At 46.0% G+C, this 18,757-nt stretch overlaps 1 protein-coding gene across 2 annotated transcripts in view; it reads left to right on the forward strand.

Annotated features, from left to right (window-relative positions):
- Nucleotides 1–2,895: 2,895 nt before the first annotated feature.
- ASS1 (argininosuccinate synthase 1) overlaps nt 2,896–18,757 on the forward strand; it is a 76,726-nt gene continuing 60,864 nt past the window's right edge. The window contains exons 1-6 of one of the 2 annotated variants that reach the window (XM_081847171.1): nt 2,896–2,988; nt 5,982–6,094; nt 7,394–7,462; nt 8,566–8,754; nt 15,824–15,880; nt 18,147–18,221. In XM_081847171.1, coding sequence (XP_081703297.1) covers nt 5,987–6,094; nt 7,394–7,462; nt 8,566–8,754; nt 15,824–15,880; nt 18,147–18,221 — 498 coding nt within the window. In that variant the 5' untranslated portion in view covers nt 2,896–2,988; nt 5,982–5,986. The remainder of the gene's footprint in view (nt 2,989–5,981; nt 6,095–7,393; nt 7,463–8,565; nt 8,755–15,823; nt 15,881–18,146; nt 18,222–18,757) is intronic. The other variant, XM_081847172.1, reaches the window with a different exon arrangement.

Consider the following 18,757-nt stretch of genomic DNA (forward strand, 5'->3'; position numbering starts at 1 on the left):
CAAGAGCCGGTTATTCCAGTCCTCAACAAGGTCATCTAATGAGTCGCCAGGAGGAACAGGGTCCTGCAAGGCTTGACGGAATCTATCAGGATCCATCAGTTTTCGCGGGCGAGCCCAAATAGGCTCGCCACCCGAGCAGGGGAGGAGCGGGAAGTCAATATTGGCTTTCAGAGCGTAGTGATCAGACCATGGCACTTCCACAGGGGGGAGCATGATCACATCTATAATGTAATTAATAATAAATTAAATGTGTATAGCACCCTTCATCTGAAAATCAGAAGGCGGTTCACAACAGTTTTGGAGAAAAGCATAGAAGGAACCTCTGCCTTTTATGGCCATGGGGGTTACACACGCTCACAAATTTACCCTGGGTAAACATCTGCAAATCTGCAAAATGTGCTGATGTTTCTTGGTATCTAAATGAAATTTGCTAGAGAGGCACATCTGCAGATGAGGGGCAGGGAGCGACTGAGATGTGCTTCACCAGAGTTCCCATGCCTGGAAGTTTTAAGAAGAAACTCTGGACAGTGCACAGAGTGGGGTGACCAAGGGGAGCAAGGGTCTGGAAACCAAGCCTCATGAGGAATGCTTGAGGGAGCTGGACATGTTTAGCTTGGCGAAGAGAAAGCTGAGATGTGAGATGATAGTCATCTTCAAATAGCTTAAGGGCTGTCACATGGAAGATGGAGCAAGCTAGTTTTCTGCTGCTCCGGAGAACCTCACGTTAAGAACAGTTTCAGGTTAAGAATGGACCTCCAGAACGAATTAAGTTCTTAACCTGAGGTACCACTGTATAAGCTAGACAAGCTATAGCTTAGGGCCCCAATCTCGTTGGGGCCCCCAAAAAAATTAAAGGAAAAAACCACCTGGATGTACATTTCCAAAATATAAGATAAAAAACAAATAAAATAAAACCTACATACAGCAACAGTGGCAAATGGCTTTAGATACCTATTAGATCCATAAATGACCATATAGCAGGCACGTCCAACAGGTAGACCGTGATCCACCGGTAGATCACTGGACATCTGTGGTAGATCGCTGGCTCCACCAAAAGAAGTTCAACAACTTCGGCTCCCGAAGTCTGTTGGGAGTTGGACACCCCTGCCATATAGTATATATTCAACACAAAAAACAACGACAATTTGTTGTTGACAAAGGACAGCTGGACATATAAAGGGCCCCATTACCTTCAGAGCTTAGGGCCTCATCAAACCTAAATCCAGCCCTGCTCTTAGGGGTCCCTTCCAACTCTGTAATTCTATGACTCTGTAATAATAATAACAATGGTAAAGTTCATGACACATTAGAGAGTAACTTCCCACCTACTTAGTCTATATACCAGTGAATAACCTGGTATTATAAAGTCTTCAGAATTTTCTCTTTCCAATGAAATGAACCCAGTGATACTCCACCCACTGTTCGGTATGTTATTTTCACTAATGTGTGCATTTTAATGAACACTGTACTTAACACATGCGGTTTTCATGTATCACATGACTGGAGAGCTGCATTGCAAAATTTGGGTAAGTCTGAATTTCGAAGAATAGCTGCATTTCAGTTTGCATATTGTTTTGCAAAGTACAAGATAGATTTGTCTCCTTAATACAAAGTGAACTGAATTCCTTACCTCTGCATCCCTAAAGTGGGGGGTGGGCGGATGGACGGCTGGCTGGCTGGCTATTTCCAGTTATGCCTGCTTTTGAACTTCCTAAAGCATCAAATGTTCTGCTTTTGGAATGTGAGCCGGATGGACTTTGGTGTCTGATCCAAGAGGGTAATCCTTCTGTGTTTACAGAGGGGATGTCCCGCGCCTGCATCCAGAATAGGCAAGATTGTGTGCCTTGGCCCTTTGCTTTGTCTGCTGCTGACTCAGCACACAGAGTTTGGAAGCCACAAGACTGCATAAGAAAGGGGGATTGGATTGTGAAGAATGCAGAGTCAGCAAACATCTCCATGTCAACACCCAGGTGCCAAAAAAGACAGGTGACATTCTGGCACAGCAGGCCACTATCTCTCTCTCTTTCTGGCCTTGAGCCAGCAATCACAAGCCATGGATCTTCTGTTGACAAGGGGGTTACCACATTCTGCTCCTGAACCTGCTCCTGTGTCTTTAAACCCACAGCCAGACATGCAGAAAATAAAGTTTTCTTCAGCACTTTTTTCCTCTAACCCAGGAAGAGCATCACTTGTGAACTGCTCACCTGCCTGGCTCCTGTCAAAGGCAGAAGAGTGCCCCCCAAAGTTGGCAGTACTACAGTTCTTATATAATACCTTCTGTCAGGCTTGTTGTCCAAAGTTCAGAATCACAGAATTGTAGAGTTGGAAAGGACCCAAGGGGCCATTTGTCAACCCCCCTGAAATGCAACAATCCCATCTGAAAAATCCCTGACAAGTAGCTATCCAACCTCTGTTTAAAAACCTCCAACAAAGGAGAGCCCATCACCTCCTGAGGGAGACTGTTCCATTGCGGAACAGCTCTTACCATCAGACAGCTCTTCCCAATGTTTAGTTGAAACCTTCTTTCTTGTCATTTGAATCCATCAGTTTGGGTCCTAACCTCTGGAGCAGTAGAAAACAAGCTTGCCTTCAGATATTTGAATATGGCTCTCATATCATTTCTCAATCTTGTCTTCTCCAATCTAAACATACACAACTCCCTCAACTGTTCCTCATAAGGCTTGGTTTCCTTAGGCCCTATGGAGGTCTTTGTTGGGGCCTTTCAATCCCTGGGGAAGGCTGCCTTTTTAAAACCCTCCTCACTCCATAACTCAATTTAGAGAGGAAATTGTGAATGAGTGAAGAGGGAGGTCTGCAGTATGCAGAGCAGTCCCTTTGAGAGTTAGACACACCTCAGTCATTTCTGGCTCCTCCCATCCCAAACAAGTGGCTGTGATTTATAATCCGGGGTGGCTCTCTAGAAGAGGCACACATAGTTTTGTGCGCTGAGTGGCACTATTCCATCTGTGGCAGATTCCCTGTGGTGGGGTGAGTGAGGGTTTTCTAAATTTTACAGAAGGTGAAGGAGATAAATTGCAAAGGGGGTGGGTTTTTTTTTTTAAGAGGAGATTAAGATCCAGGAAAACAAGGAAACAAGAGTTGAGGCTGTGTTCTAAAGTGGATAAATGCAATGTGGAAAAATAATTTGAACAGGACTGCATGTGTATGTTTAACCTGTTTGAAAGTGTGAGAGTAATTCTGGGGCTTTTGCTTTTCACTAGGGCAGCTGGCAGCGAACCCCCATTGACTGGGCATCTCCAGTCCCTCATTTAAACCTAGCCTCAGATAGCCACACATAAACGCCAGCAGGGCTGCTATGCATTATGCAGTAGGTGGAACTAGAAACTTGGCAGCTTTGGCTTTCGTATCATAAAGGTGTAAGGAAAGGGGGTGAATGATAGCCACTAAGGGGAATGACCTGGGAAGCCTCGGATTCAAGTTTTCCCTAGTGCCCACAAAATGCATTAACAAAGAGCAGGTGCTACCTTGCAGGGCTGTTTGTAGAGACCTCCAAAGCAAACATTTTTGGTGCCCCTTGAGTTAAAAGGGGAAAGTAGAATGAAAAACTTCTGATGCATGTTACCGGTATTCACCAGCAGCTCTGCCCTATATTCAGTAAAGGGAGCCTCTCGTAATGAACTTATTTGCCTTCTGTTCTAGCTGGTGGGTGGGTTGTATTTAAATCCAGCAAATTGTGGGGTGTGGCGAAAGATACTTTTCACAGTAGCTATCATCTGCTTGTAGCCAGCTTTGATTCTGGAAATGAAACATTTTGTTTCTTTTCTCCCTATTTTATGCTCATGACACCCTAACAAACATGGGCCTAGCCAGGATTTTTGTTGTGGGGGGGCGGCAGGCTTTTGTTGGGGGGCAGAACCTCAGATTACGCTAATCCAGGTTAATCTGGCTGCCCATCTATTACTGAGCCAGGTTTAAAGTCCTTGTATTAAATTACCAAGCCTTGAACAACTTATGTCTAGGGCGGCTATACCTCACGGACAACTTGAACCCTTATATCCCGGCTCAGCTGTTGAGATCCTCTGCAGAAGCATTGTTAGCTATTCCCTCAGCTGGTGAGACTCATTTGACAAGAACAAAGAGCCAAGCCTTTAGTTTCATTGGCCCCTGTGGAACTCCCTGCCTCTGGACATTCAGTAGACATCTTCTGTGCCAACTTTTAAATACCTGCTGAAAACTTTTCTGTTCCGTCAGACTTATGCAAGGAATTGAAAACACATCTTTCCACTATAGCTTGCTGATTTCTCATTCTAATTGTTTATAATGGTTTTTATTGTGTGGTTTTATGTGCTACTGTATATGAAATAGTGGTATTTAAATATTTTTAGAAATAAACAAATAATTCAGCATTTTCACTGCTACACCACACTGACTCTTCAGGAGATGCCCACCTTTTATCCTCCTAACAACCCTGAGAGGTAGGTTAGGCTGAGAGATAGGGACTGGCTCATGGGCATCTCAGTGAGTTTCATGACTGATCCTGAATCTCCCGGGTCCTGACACCATGCTGCATGAGCTGGCTTGTACAGAAGCCCCCAAATACTTGGCAAAAAAAAGCAAACCCAGAAAAGTTGTGGATTGTGGCTATTCTTTTGTTCTGTCTGCAACTGGTACCCCCATTCGTTCTTCTTCCCCTCCTCCAAATAAATCCCAGGCTGCACACAGAGGAAATTGAATTTGCAGTCCAGGCTGGTTGTCCAAAGCAGGAACTATGGAGGTCTTTGTTTGGCCTTCTCAATCATTTATGCTGATGCCAGGCGTGATGGTGCCAACGAGGCTACCTACACAATGTGCCAAGTCCACTGAGGGGTAAAAAAACAACTTTTAATTGGACAAATGATGGTAGAAACAGCCACATGGATCTCTAAAGCAGAGCCGGACACCTTTCAGCTCTTGGGCTGCAAACGGCCTGCAGTCTGATTTCACCCTGATTTCCTTCAGATGTCTTTTAAGAACTTTATTGTTCAAACTGGCCTTTGGAACAGAGGCCGCATCCTCATGCTGCTTTGAACAGCCATGGCTTCTCCCAAAGCATCCTGGGAAGTGTAATTTGTTAAGGGTGCTGAGAGACATTAGGAGACCCCATTTCTCCTCACAGGACTGAAGTTCCCAGAGTAGTTTTATCAACCAATCCCTCTTCCCAAAGAACCCTGGGAAATGTAGCTCTTTGAGGGGGAATTTGGGAGGATTTCTTAACAACCTATCATTGGCAACCTATAGTACCCAGGATTCTTTGAGGGAAAGCCATGCCTGTGGGGGAAGTGGTATCAGAGTGCACAGCACAGGTGTGACATGGGTGTCTAAAACAAGGGTGGACTCATGGTCTAATTTCTGGAGTGGGGAATTCTCACAGCTGTATGTGACCCTCCAAGTATTTATGGCCTCTGGGGCTTTCTCTAGGCTACACCACCTCCTCCTCTGCCACCCAAAGACCTCCCCATGTCTCTTTCCCCACCAGCCCTGCCCCCACCCACCTTGAGTCTCTTTCTCTGGATGGAATGTGTCCTTGAACTCTGACCATGCCTCTTCCTTGTCTGGATGGAGGCTAGAGAAATGGATGTGTGAGAGAGTGTCTATGGAAACTAGCCTACTATCCAAATATAAAATTTGCATTTCTTGCTCCACCCACTTTTGCCCCTGGCCCCTGGGAGGTTGCACAGAAGGGAATGTGGCCCTCAGGCAGGAAAAAGGGTTTCAAATCCCTGGGATAAAAATTTCAGTGAAATAGGGATGTGCCCAAGGCCAATGGTTGCCAAGAAGAGTATTCCTCAGCCACTGAATTCCCTGGGGCTTTCAAGTTCCTCCTGAAGTTTAATAATGATGGAGAGAGCATTCTGCAGCTGCGGAGCCAGCACTGAAAAGACCACTGTTGTTGTTGGGGGGGGGGGGGAAGACTGAAGAATTTTTGTCCCAACCTCTGTCTGGTACCCAGTGTGAGGAACCGTTTCTGTTTCTATTGATAGAGACAATGTCTCAGAGCAAAGGCGTCGTGGTCCTTGCCTACAGCGGGGGGTTGGACACCTCGTGCATCCTGGTCTGGCTGAAGGAACAAGGCTACAAGGTCATCGCCTACTTGGTAAGTTGACAAGGTGGAGTTCAAGCAGGATCCAGGAGAGGAAGAGCTATAGGTGTAATAATAATAATAATAATAATAATAATAATAATAATAATAATATATACCCTGCCCATCTGGCTGTGTTTCCCCAGCCACTCTGGGCAGCTTCCAACCGAATATTAAAAACAATACAGCGTCAGACATTAAAAACTTCCCTAAACAGGGCCGCCTTCAATTGTCTTTTAAAAGTAAGATAGTTGCTTATTGCCCTGACATCTACTGGGAGGGTGTTCCACAGGGTGGGTGCCACTACCGAGAAGGCCCTCTGCCTGCTTGCCTGTAACTTGGTTTCTCGCAGCGAGAGAACTGCCAGAAGGCCCTCAGAGCTGGACCTCAGTGTCCAGGCTGAACGATTGGGGTGGAGATGCTCCTTCAGGTATACGAAGCATCCTGTTATCACCGGGGCCTCTCAGATGCCTGTGGGAAACCAGCAAGCACAGTAGCGTAGCTAGCCGGTGGGGGCAGTCCGCACCAGGTGGGAGTGGCATAGGGTGGCATGGGGGTCTTTAGGGTAGCATAAAGGTTTGTAATGCAGCACAGAGCTTGAGGGTGGCATGGTGGTAATGGGGCATTTTGGACTCTGCAGGGGGGCAGAGCCACCTCCCATGCCTGAAATCAGCAGCTATGGAATTCTGATGGCTGCCTTTAAAAAGCTCAACAACTTTGGTCTGCCCCAGGTGCCAGTGGGGAGGGGGGGTTGCTACGCTGCTGAGCAAGCAGGACCCGAGCATAAGAGCAGCTCTCCCCTCCTGTGGTTTCCAGCAACTGATATTGTGGCCTGCTTTATCCTTTTCTATGAATTTGTCTAATCCTATTTTAAAGCCATCTAGGTTAGCAGCCATCCAGGCCTCCTGTAGAAGCAAGTTCCATAGTTTGCGCTGCAAAAAGGACATATTTTTAAGCATCCTGAATCTTCCAACATTCAGCTTTGTTGGAGATCCACGAGTTCTAGTGTTATGAGAGAGGGGGAAATGTTTTTTCTTCTTCTAGCCACTTTATCTAAATAAAGAACTCTCAAACATTGCAACCCTTCCTCACAGGGGAACAATTTGGTTGCTCTTTTCTGAAGCTTTTCCAACTCCACAGTATCCTCCTTCTTCTATTTTGCAGTAAGACTTGGCTAAATCTTGGTCAGTTCTGACTGAAATTCTGGATTAGCCACAGCTCAGCAAAGAATCTGATCCATGTGTGTCTTCCATCTTCCCACCCCTTTTACCCCAAAACAAATATTAATATATGGCACGGTGTCTACTCTTCCAGGCCAACATTGGACAAGAGGATGATTTTGAAAAGGCAAGAAAGAAAGCACTTTCCTTGGGAGCCGAAAAGGTGATTCCTAAGCCCCCCCCCCCATGCTAACAGTCAATCAAATGGGTTGCAAATCCACAGAGCTGTCAGACTGGCCTAATTTGCAGGGTTAGTTTGTCAGGTTGATGGGAGAGAATGTTATGCATGCATTATTAACAGGTCAGAAGCATTGCAAGTGGATTGTTCTTGGAGTTATTTGGAAAGTTGCCTCTACAGCTGTATATATGAAATGATGGCGTGGGAGGAAGTTGCCTACAATGGCAGCACAGAAATACTCTCAAAGTATAAATCTTCCTATAGACATAAAATCTAAGACTGTCATCATGCTGCAGTTCACATGGCTGCCAATAGGTGGCCATGCCAATTGCAGCTTGACAACAGGAGCCTCTCAGCGCTGGCCCCAGCCCGGGCAGTGCCACCTCCCATGCCTGGTGCCTGACTGCCTGGGCTTCTGAATTGCTGGGCGAGGGAGGAAGGCTACACTGGGCTGGGGGCCTCTCCCTGGGCTGCACTCACTTGGCTCCAGCCTCCCTTCCTCCCTCCTTCTGTCAAACTTCCGTTTGGGTGTTGGGCAGTGCCCCCTCCCCAATATTTTATTCAAGTTAGTGCCACTGAAGGGGACCACTGGAAAACTGTTGCCCAAGCTGAAGCCAGGCAAAGTCGGCCCCAGGTTGACTTCACCCTGCTCTAGCAAGAGGTTGCATGGTGGGTGGGGGTGGGGGGTGGGGGGTGATTTGATGCCATTTTTTGGTTTTCAGGCAGCAGAATGTCTTGGGCTGGCCCTGCACCACAGTTTGCACTTGGGATCACTAAGCACAGCCTAGTTGTGCATTAACTCCCAAGATATACTTACTAGGCACTTTGTAACTTTTGTAAAATACAGCCTTGTATTACAGTTTTAAAACTGTATTTCTATAGCTGTTGTGTGGATTGCAAACTTTCTGAAATGGGGAGGGCGGGCACCTGGATCAGGGTGTCAGACGATGAATGTAATTTTGGGGGCAGGCTTTACTTGCCCCCATCACCCCTTGGCAGGGTTCTGAGTTCAAAACGTGCCTCCCTCCAGCTACTGATAAATAACTGGGAACAATCCCATCCCTTCTCCTCCTCTCCATCGGTCTCAGGTTTACGTTGAAGATATCAGCAGAGAGTTTGTGGAGGAATTCATCTGGCCGGCGGTCCAAGCCAACGCGATTTACGAGGACAGATACCTCCTGGGCACCTCACTGGCCAGGCCCTGCATTGCCCGTAAGCAGATGGAAATAGCGCAGAAAGAAGGTGCCCAGTATGTTGCCCATGGAGCTACAGGCAAGGTAAGCATTTGACGACTGGTGCTCATTGAGACTGGCGGGATGTAAGGCAGGAAGCCCAGCAGTAGGTGGCGCCAGAGCCAGCTGATTCCAGTTATGTCCCCATCATTCCTCTGCTGAGTTCTACAAGAACAACACTGAGACTTAAGGAAGACAAGGAAGCTCTCAAGCAGTGCCACTCCCTGGATTGGTTGTGGGCAGGTGGGAGCTGGCTGAGCGCAGACTGGAAGATTCAGGACAGATTAAAGGAAGGACTTCTTCATGCAGTGCACCAGTGCTTTTATTCAACCGGAGCGTGCTGGAGTGCAGTTCCAGCACCTCTCAGGTGAGTGCCATTGCGGGCTGGTGTTCTCCTGCACTTCTTGCCTTTACATATCATACCTCATGTTACATTTGCTTCATGTTACGTTTTTTCAGGTTGTGTCCCGTGGTGACCCAGAAGTACCGGAAAGGGTTACTTCTGGATTTCACCGCTTGTGCATGCGCAGACGTGCAAAATGACGTCATGCACATGCGCAGACGTGCCGCTGCGGGTTGTGTTCCTTTCAGGTTGCGAACGGGCCTCCAGAATGGATCCCGTTTGCAACCAGAGGTACCACTGTATGTACTTCTGAGAAGCCCAAAACGAACATTTCAGGTCAATACGGAAACAGGCCAGCATGTGTCAGTCTACACATTTTTTTAGATCTATGACTCCACCTAGCTCCTAGCCATGACTGGTCAAACTATGGGGCAGGGCCAATTCATATTTCATTTTCTTCAATCATTATCCCATGTAGTGGCAGCAGGCTGTAAGCTTTGCAGCCAGGCCTCTACAGTTGCACACATGTGTGTTTCTGCAAGGGCATTTCTGAGCTGCCCTAGTCACCCACCTGAATCTAAGAGAACGAGGGAGTCAGAGGCGTATTTATTTGACCAGAACCAGAACCAGGGGTGACCCCCCCCAAACCAGCTAGGGAGATAGCTTGCCTTAGTTTTTAGCACCTCCATGGGCAGTGAATGTGGCTGTTGTCAAACCAGCATCTGTTCACGGTTGCCCTGAGTCGCCCAGCGACTTACTGTAACAACTTCATGTTTTTCTTGAACAAGAGCACTGCAGTGCATAGTTAAACTATGGAACTCATAACAGCAGGAAGCAGTGAAGCCACTAACTTGGATGGCTTTAAAAGAGGATAAGGCAAATCTATGGAGGAGAGAGATATCAATGGTTACTAACCATGATGCCTTTGCTCTGCCTCCACAGTTTCTAGGAGATACAGGAGAGTTGAGGGCCCTTGCCCACAGGTCCTGCTTGCAGGTTTGTTGCAGGCATCAAGTTGGCCACTGTGAGAACAGGATGCATGGGTGTTTGGCCTGATCCAGCACGCTCTTCTTTCTTCATATTGGCTGAAATTGGGGGCAGTACCCCATTTTCTCTTTCAATGGCCTCAGCTGCTTAGCCTGAGAGTTGCTTGGAGACCACCTCATGGAGCTACAGTTCCCAGTAGCCCAAACTAACTACAGTCCCCAGGATTTGTGGGAAGCCACGGCTATTCAAATGGCTTGAGGGTGCTTTAAAGGTATGATGTAGATGTGACCCAAGATTCTAGTCCTCATAGAATAAAGGACTGAATTAAATAGGAACATAAATCTGCCTTAGACTTAGCCAGACTGCTGATACATCTAGCTCAGCATTGTCTACACTGACTGGCAGTGGCTTTCCAGAGTTTTACTAGCTCCTATCTAGAGATGTCAGGGACTGAACCTGGGAACTTCTACATGTCAAACAGGTGCTCTGCCATAGACTGCCCATAATTTAGGACTGGGGTTTCATGGAAGAGCAACCTAATCAACCCTTAGGCTGTGTACACACCAGACATTTAAAGTACACCCCCCAATCATGTGAGCTGTAATTTAAGGTTACTGGGAAATTTAGCTCTGTGAGGCATAAACTATGGATCCCAGGGCTCTTGGGCTGCTGGGAAATTTGCTTTAAAAGTGTTTTAAATGTGTATGCAGTCCTATTGAATCAAAAGATAGCCTTTAAAAATGGTACTGCACAAACATGAGAACTAGAAGTTTGTTTTAAAAACAAAACTAGATCTGGAATTCTCACGAAACCCATCCCAAGTTGGGGTAGGGGTGGGAGAAAGATAATGTAGCCTTTTCGGACTATGCCCTTTGGGTTCAAGAAGACTGGATGCCATGCTTTTGCAAATCTGGACAGCCTGTTTTCTTTTTCGGTTAAAAATTAAGCTGCTTTCCGGCAGAGGGGAGAGTCCATCTGTTGCCCTGGAGTTACTGGCTGGCTGGCTCATCTATTTAACCATGGAAGCATGCTAAGCCTAAGCAACCGCTTGAGGAACCCCAAGATTCCTGGGGCACCTGCTCTGCAATGCGGAGATCTTCAGGGGGAACAGTTTGCACAGTATTACATACAAGAAATCCTAGCCCATCAAATCCCAGTCACTGTTTCTCCAAATGCCCAGAGAAATAAATGTGTCTTCCGATGAAGCTGGAATGATGGCAGTGGTGTGCACAGCTCAGCTGAAAGGGAATGCCACAATCGGGTGGGAGCAGAGGAAGTGGGAACCTGAGGCCTCTGGATGTTAATGGACTACAACTCCCATCATCCCTGGCCATTGGCCATGCTGACTAGTGGTTGATGGGAGTTGGTGCCCAATCAGGGATTGTAGCCCAACAAGATGTTATAGTACAACAAGTTCTGGAGAACCACACAGTCTCTCTATTTGTGGACTAGATGATCCTTTAATCCCAGGACATAAAAACATAAGAGCTTTCTGGGTCAGGCCAAAGGGGGTCCATCTAGTCCAGCATTCTGTTCTCACACTGGCTGACCGGATGTGTGTGGGAAACACAACCACAAAACATTCAACCACAAAAGCAAACTCCCATCCTGTGGCTTCCAGCAACCCAGGATTCTCCAGCTGTCCTTCCTGCCTTGCAGGGGGCTGGACTAAATGATCCTTAGGTCTCTTTCGACCCTACAATTCTTTGATTCTACCATATCTGTTTTATAGTTAAAAATTATAAAATGGGGGGTTTAAAATAAGAAGCTACCCATTCAAATCTCACTCCAGTGAAGTTACAGCGCTCATTCTCGGTCTCACTTCGGAAATAATTTGGAAATCAATATGGAAATAATAAGTGCTCTTTATTTCTGTTGTTGGTCTGGAAAGTTGTATAGCAGGCTTCTTTCCACGAGAGGGTGCAATGAAACCGTGCTTTTAAAGCCGCTTCCTTCCCATTCTAAGGTTGCTGACTCAGAGTTTCTCTGGCTTGACAAGGCAGGAACTGTCCAGCAGGAGGGGGGGGGGAGAGACTGTGCAATGGGTCCCCAGCATCCTTCCAAGGAGTGCCTGTGGACTGTTCGTGAATCAGGGATGAAGCTTTTCGTGGCCATTAAAGGCTGCTCTCATCTCTGTTCCCCTTTGATTCCAGTCCATTAACTTCACTGCTTGGGTGTTGAGAGGAATGAAATAAACAATGGCTTATGTGAGCTCAAAAGAATAAAAAAATCTCCTTGGACCTACAGGGGAGATGGACTGCCATCCTGTTCTCACATTGGTCAACCAGATGCCCCAATGGGAAATTTGCAGGCAGGATTCGAGCACAACTATTCCCTCCTGTGGTTTCCAGCAACCGGTGGTCAAAAGCACTGCTGCCTTCAGCTGTGGAAGGCAGAGCACAGCCATTGTGGCTAGTAGCCATGAACGAACAGCTTTCCCTTCCATGAATTTGCCCAATTCTCTTTTAAAGCCCTCCAAGCTGGTGGCCATCACTGACTCCTGCGGAAGAAGCGAGTTCCATGGTTTAACTGTGCACTGCATAAAGACTTTCTTCCATCTGCCCTGAAGCTTCCAACATTCAGTTTCAGTGGGTTGCCACAAGTTCTAGAGCAGGGTTTCCCAAACTTGGGCCTCCAGCTGTTTTTTGGAGTACAGTTCCCATCATCCCTGACCACTGCTCCTGCTAGCTAGGGATGGTGGGAGCTGTAGTCCAAAAACAGCTGGAGGCCCAAGTTTGGGAAATCCTGTTATGAGAAAGGGAGAGAGACCTGCCTCTATACACCTTCTCTGGGACATGCATAATTTCATAAATACCTGCTATGTCCTCTCTTTGTTGTCTTTCCTCTAAACGGAAATGTCCCAAATGCTGCAACCATTCTCTCATAGGGGAAATGGTTAGGGAGGCCAGGAGAACCAGTAACCTGATTCCCCCTCTCCAAAGCAGTCCATCCTCTGGTTGCATTGCCAACTTCTTTAATGCACCGCGCGTCATCTGCAGGACCTTGTGGCTGGGCAGCAAATGGGGCTGTTTGGGGCCTGCAAGGGGAAATGAGTGTTCTAATAGATGTTTCCTCCAGAGTGTTTTGTAATAGTCCCTGGAGGCTCCTGCAGCCAGGAACAAGTTTAGCCGTGTGTATTCTCTTTCCAGCCCTCTCCTCAAGAACATCTCCACCTAATTTCCATGGGCACTGTTTATTACTTGTGATTACATTTATACTCCATCTTTCTTCAAAGACAGCGCACATGGTTGTCCTGCTACCCACTTGCAACCTCACAACAACCCTGTGAGGCAGTCTAGGCTCTCAGACAGTGATAGGTCCAAGGTCATGCCCCCCAACTAACCCCCCAATTGTCTCCACCCAAGAAGGGGTGCGACCGTAAGACTATAAACTCTCAAAAGCGGTATGCAATCATTGCTAAGTTTGCGAAGCACTGCTCCAGACTATGGACCTTCTGAGTTATCTCCTCACCTTGAAACCGTGTAAAGGGACTGTTTTTTTGGAATCCCACCTTTTTCTCCAAGTTGCTCAAGGTGGCATATGTGGTCCTCACACTCTTTATTTAATCCCCACAACAACCCAGTGAGGCAGGTTAGGCTGAGAGTGAGTGGCAACTCAAGGTCACCTGGTGAGCTTCCCGGCCAGGCAGCAATTTGAATCCTGGTCTCCCAGGTCCTAGTCCAACACTCTAACCACTATTCCACACTAGCTCTCCTTGATGGGAAGGCTAGGAGGTCACCTGCTTTTGCATGCAGAAGGCCTCCAAGTTCAATCCCCCTGAAACCCTGAGCCGCTGCTGTTGGTCAGTGTAGACAATACTGGTGGTGCAATGGTTTGACAGCTTCCTGAGTCCCTGTATAATTCCCATCATTTATTCAGAACTAGGAGGACTGGAATCTTAACTTTTAGGGGAAGGGGCTTACTGAGTTGTAGGCTACCTGCTCTGCAGGCAGGTTCAATCCCCGTGGGCATCTTCAGGCAGGGCTGGGTAAAGACCCTCTTCCTGAAAGCTCTGGAGAGCAGCTGCCAGACAGAGTAGACAGCACTGAGCTAGAAGGACCCCACGGTTTGACTCAGGAGAAGGCAGCTTCCCGTGTTCCTATTTAAATCAGCCCTTAATTCTGAACCATGATGACCAGAAGCTCTTTCAAGTGTCCCATAGGGACTAGAAACTTTGACCACGAATCAAAGCAGAGGTCCCCCTCCCCACTGGAATCTGACACACTTCTTGCTTTCGAAAATTGTGAGATGTATGTGCACCTGGTGACATCAAACAGACCAGACCCCAGCCCTGCTGGTTGATAACTGAGTGGAACGATCCATCTTTGGGATGGCTTTGTGCCAGTATTTGCCTTTTGCAATAATGGTAAGCAGATGGGCGAGGGATTACACGCTCACTGAGAAGGTTAATGAGAGAAAGACACTGGGGGTGTACCATGCCCATTGATGTACAGGGGGAGCCCATCAAGCCATTAGCTACAGTTCTCATTAAAAGATAGGTGCTTTCCCTGACACTTACTACAGCTTGTGAGTCGCAAGTGGGAACTCTGGACTACTTCAGATGACCTGTTTATTGAATATCCTCCTGATTTGCTTGTACAAAACCAATGGAGAGGTTAGGCTATGCCCAGACCTTAATGAGTATGTTTTCTCATGTTTCCAGGGAGGTTATACAATATAGGAGTGTTTGTTTGCAATGAGGGTGTACTATATAAAGGAGTATTCATCCTCCTAATCTCTGGATTTGCTGGCAGGGTTTTACACATCTTCCCATTAATCATTCCTTCACCCCACTCTTCTCAAGCATTTCCCCTTCGCTTTCCTAACTGCAAAAGTCTCTCTCTTTTAGAGCCAGGGTGACAGAACACTTTAATCTGCTTTACGTGCATAAACCTAAATATCCAGAATGAACTTGAAACTTTCCTGCAGATAGTGGAACAGGTTAACCTTCCTTCCCCTTCGTGTTTTATGATGCTAATTAGCCTCTTCCCTAGATTCTTCTGATTAATGCTTTGTTTGAAACAGTATCATATCACTTTAATCAGTCATGACTTCCACCAAAGAATTCTGGGAGCTGTAGTTTGTTAAGGGTGCTGAGAATTGTTAAGAGACCTCTATTCCCTTCACAGAACTACATTTCCCAGAGTGGTTTAACAATCGATCCCCTTTCCCAAGGAACACTGGGAACTGCAACTCTGTAAGAGGACAGGGATCACCTAACAACTCTCAGCACCCTTAACAAACTACAGTTCCCAGGATTCTTTGAGGGGAGCCATAACTGTTTAAAGTGGCATGGTACTGCTACAAATACAGGCTTTGTGAGATTCTTTAAAACTAAAAAAATGCCAGCTTCTATGGAAATGTCGACTATCCGATAAATAAGAGACCAAAATTGACAGATTTGCCTATCCCTAAATGCTAAAAGAACCTTTTATAGGATGCCAGTGTAAACCAAATCTTAAGTTTACCTTTTTAAATTTAGAGAAAAGAAGGTCTGTACAGGTATTAAATCAAGAGTTATTGATGTATCTCCCCATAAAGCTCTTTTTCAAGAGTTGCAATGAGGACTAGAAGCTTTAAAGTCGGCAAAAGGAAGCAATTGGGGGCTCTCATAAAGAGCTGGCCTTTCTCAAGTTTCCTAGTGAACCTCAGTCAGTCTGCAGCCAATCAGTCACAGTGGGACAGGAAAAAAATGCTAGCCCTTGATCAGTATGGCAGGATTTGAAACCTGCCTGCGATTCAAGAGTGTTTAATTGTACTCTTGTGTTCTTCTTTCCTTTTTAGGGTAATGACCAAATTCGCTTTGAGCTCACCTACTATGCCATCTGCCCTCAGATCAAGGTAAGGAGTGTACCAGTGCACTGATGATCTCCCATCAAAACAAAGTTGATAAATTATCAGAGGGGGCATTTGTTTTAGAGGGGGAAATAGAAAATCAAACTGAATTGGGCCTCAATTGGGATGCCGATTCATAGCATGAGATGGGGGAGTTTATTCTCTCTGGTGATTGCAGAAGACCCCTGTTTCTCTCCCAAGAACTACAATTCCCAGAGTTTCCCTAAGATGAGGGAATCATTGTTTAAACCACTCTGGGATTCATAGCCCTGGGAGGGGAAGAGGACCTCCTAACAACTCTCAGCACCCATAACGAACTACAGATCCTGGAATTCTTTGCAGGGGCAGAAACATAACTGTTTAAAGTGGTATCATAGTGCTTTAAATGTATGGTGCGAATGTGGCCTCTGTTTGTCTAACCCAGTGGTTCCCAAAGTGGGTGATACCGCCCCCTGGGGGGCAGTAGGATTACATGTGGGGTGCTAAGAGGCAAGTGGGCAGCAGAGGGTGCTGGTGGATATGTAAATGAACATCATATTTTGAAAAGTTAGCATTTCTGGATCAAATTTAGCAGTTTTGTTGAATTAATTCAACTAAATAGTTTTAATTGGATTTTGAATAAATGTGCAATTAATTGTTACTATTTTGAATGTTATGGTGCTGTTATCTTGCTTAGTGGGGCCTGCAAACTGCTATTCTGAATATTGCTGTTTTATGGGGTTGGGAGCATTGGAGATGAGTGCATGGAACCAAGAGGGCTGTAGCCAGAAAAAGTTTGGGAACCATTGCTCTAACCTGTTAATTGCCTGATCCCTTAATTGCCTTCAATATACTCTAGAATTCCATTCTGTTGTCTTACACGCAATTCCCCCCCCCCTCTTTTTGCTGATGCCCATCTGAAGGCAATCCTATTTTAGCTGATGTCGCTTCCTAGCCAAACAACTGAAACTCGAAGTTAGTTCTTCTGAGTTACATAAAAAAACCAGAAAATTGGTTGTCAAATCTATTGGCTTTCGAATGGGTTGTTCTGATCTTTTAATCGGCCTCCTGTTTTAACCCAAACTGGAGAAGGCGAAATGGACACCTGAATTGCACCTTGCCTTGGGCAGGTCATTAAGTTACAGTAACAGCTTGAGAGCATCTTGGATTACCTTTGTTTGGTGAGATTAATGCAGGAGATGCTTAATGGCCAGTGCTCCTGGCTATCCAAAAGAGCTTTGAAACTCTCTCTACTCCAGGCAAGGGTTCATTCTAGTAGCTGGTTTTGGGGAAGGTCTCCACAGCTGTGGTCCCCAAACTTTTACAGGCCACTATCAATTCGGTTCCAGAAACTCATTATTCTGAATGGCAGTTTGCATGACCCGCTAAAGAAGATAATAACACAATAAGATTCAAAAAAAACCCCCAATGAATTAGCATTTATTGAAAATCCAATTAAAATTATTTAGTTTGATTCAACAAAACTGATGAACTTGATCCAGTGATACCAGCTTTTCAAAGTATCCCCATTTGTCTTAGCAGGTAATCCCACTGCCCCCAAGGGGTTGGTCTTCACCTTGTGGACCAGGTCTAAGGGGGAGAAATCCAACTCTGGCCTCATTTATGGGTGAACCAACCCAAATTTGCACGTTTTGGAAATTGCACTCTGAAATCTGCCCTTCTCCAGCCAAGCAATGTGCCCCCCAAAATAAATAAAAATGCATACACTAGGGTAAAGTGTGCATAAAAATGCATATAATCATGAAAATAGCTCGCACAGCTCCAATAGTTATTTTGGGAAATTGTGGCTGTTAAATGTGGCATCATAGCGCTTTGAATGTAGGGTGGGAAAGCGGCCTATAATGTATCTTCCAAATGTTGCTGGGGTTATATCCTACCAAGCTCTACTCAGAGTAGACTCACTGGAATGAATGCTCTTAAGTTAGCCATGTCCTCTGATTAAGGAGGACTACCAGTGGATCCTGTCCTTCAACTTCTGGCAGAAGAATATCAGAAGAGCCTGGCTCCTGGGTCAGGCCAGTGACCCATCTAGTTCAGCATCTTAGTTCTCACAGTGGCCAACCAGATGCCCATGATGGGAAGCCCACAAGCAGGACCTGAGTGCAGCAGCACTCTCCCTACGTGACTCCCTGTGTGATTCCCACCAACTGGTATTCAGGGGCATAGTGCACATTGCGGCTAGAAGCCATTGGTTACTCTGGCCTTGATTTTATGTTGGAACCCGATTCTACCAAACTCATATTTGCTGACAATGCCCCACCATTCTCTGTAGATCATTGCTCCTTGGAGAATGCCGGAATTCTACAACCGCTTTCGAGGCCGAAGTGACCTCATGGAATATGCCAAGGTAGGAGAATTTGCCCATCTCCTGCATTAGTCCTTTCCCCTCGTTCCTGTAACTGCCATACCCCTGTTAATTCCTGCAATTAAAGGTCTGGTTCTTTGGAGTTTTGGAACTCCCTTCCTGGAGAAGCCAGTCTGGCTCCCTCCTTGTCTTTCCACTGGCAAGGGAAGACTGTTTTGTTCTTTGAGAATTGACTGTTTCTTAAGGGTGGGGCTTTAAATAGTGCTGTGCTGTTTCTGTTATCTGTATTTTAATACATTTGGTGTTTTTTTAATATTGTTTTTATCCTATTCAGGTTTAATTACTTTTTAAAATAATGGTCTTTTATATGTCTTTAGTTTAGTTTTTTGTTTTTTATCTGTGTTGTTTCAGTTTGTGTAAGCTGCCTTGAGCCCTGGTCTGGGGGAATAGGCAGTATATAAATAATAATAATAAATTTAGTAATAAATGAGCCATTTGCTCTCATTGCCATTGAGAGCAGCCAGAGGCATTTTAAGCCTCTGCCCCCTGGGCTGCTTCTTCTAGGCTCAGAAGAAGAA

This window comes from Podarcis erhardii, assembly GCF_964252035.2.
Source record: "Podarcis erhardii genome assembly, chromosome: Z".
Taxonomy (NCBI): domain Eukaryota; kingdom Metazoa; phylum Chordata; class Lepidosauria; order Squamata; family Lacertidae; genus Podarcis; species Podarcis erhardii.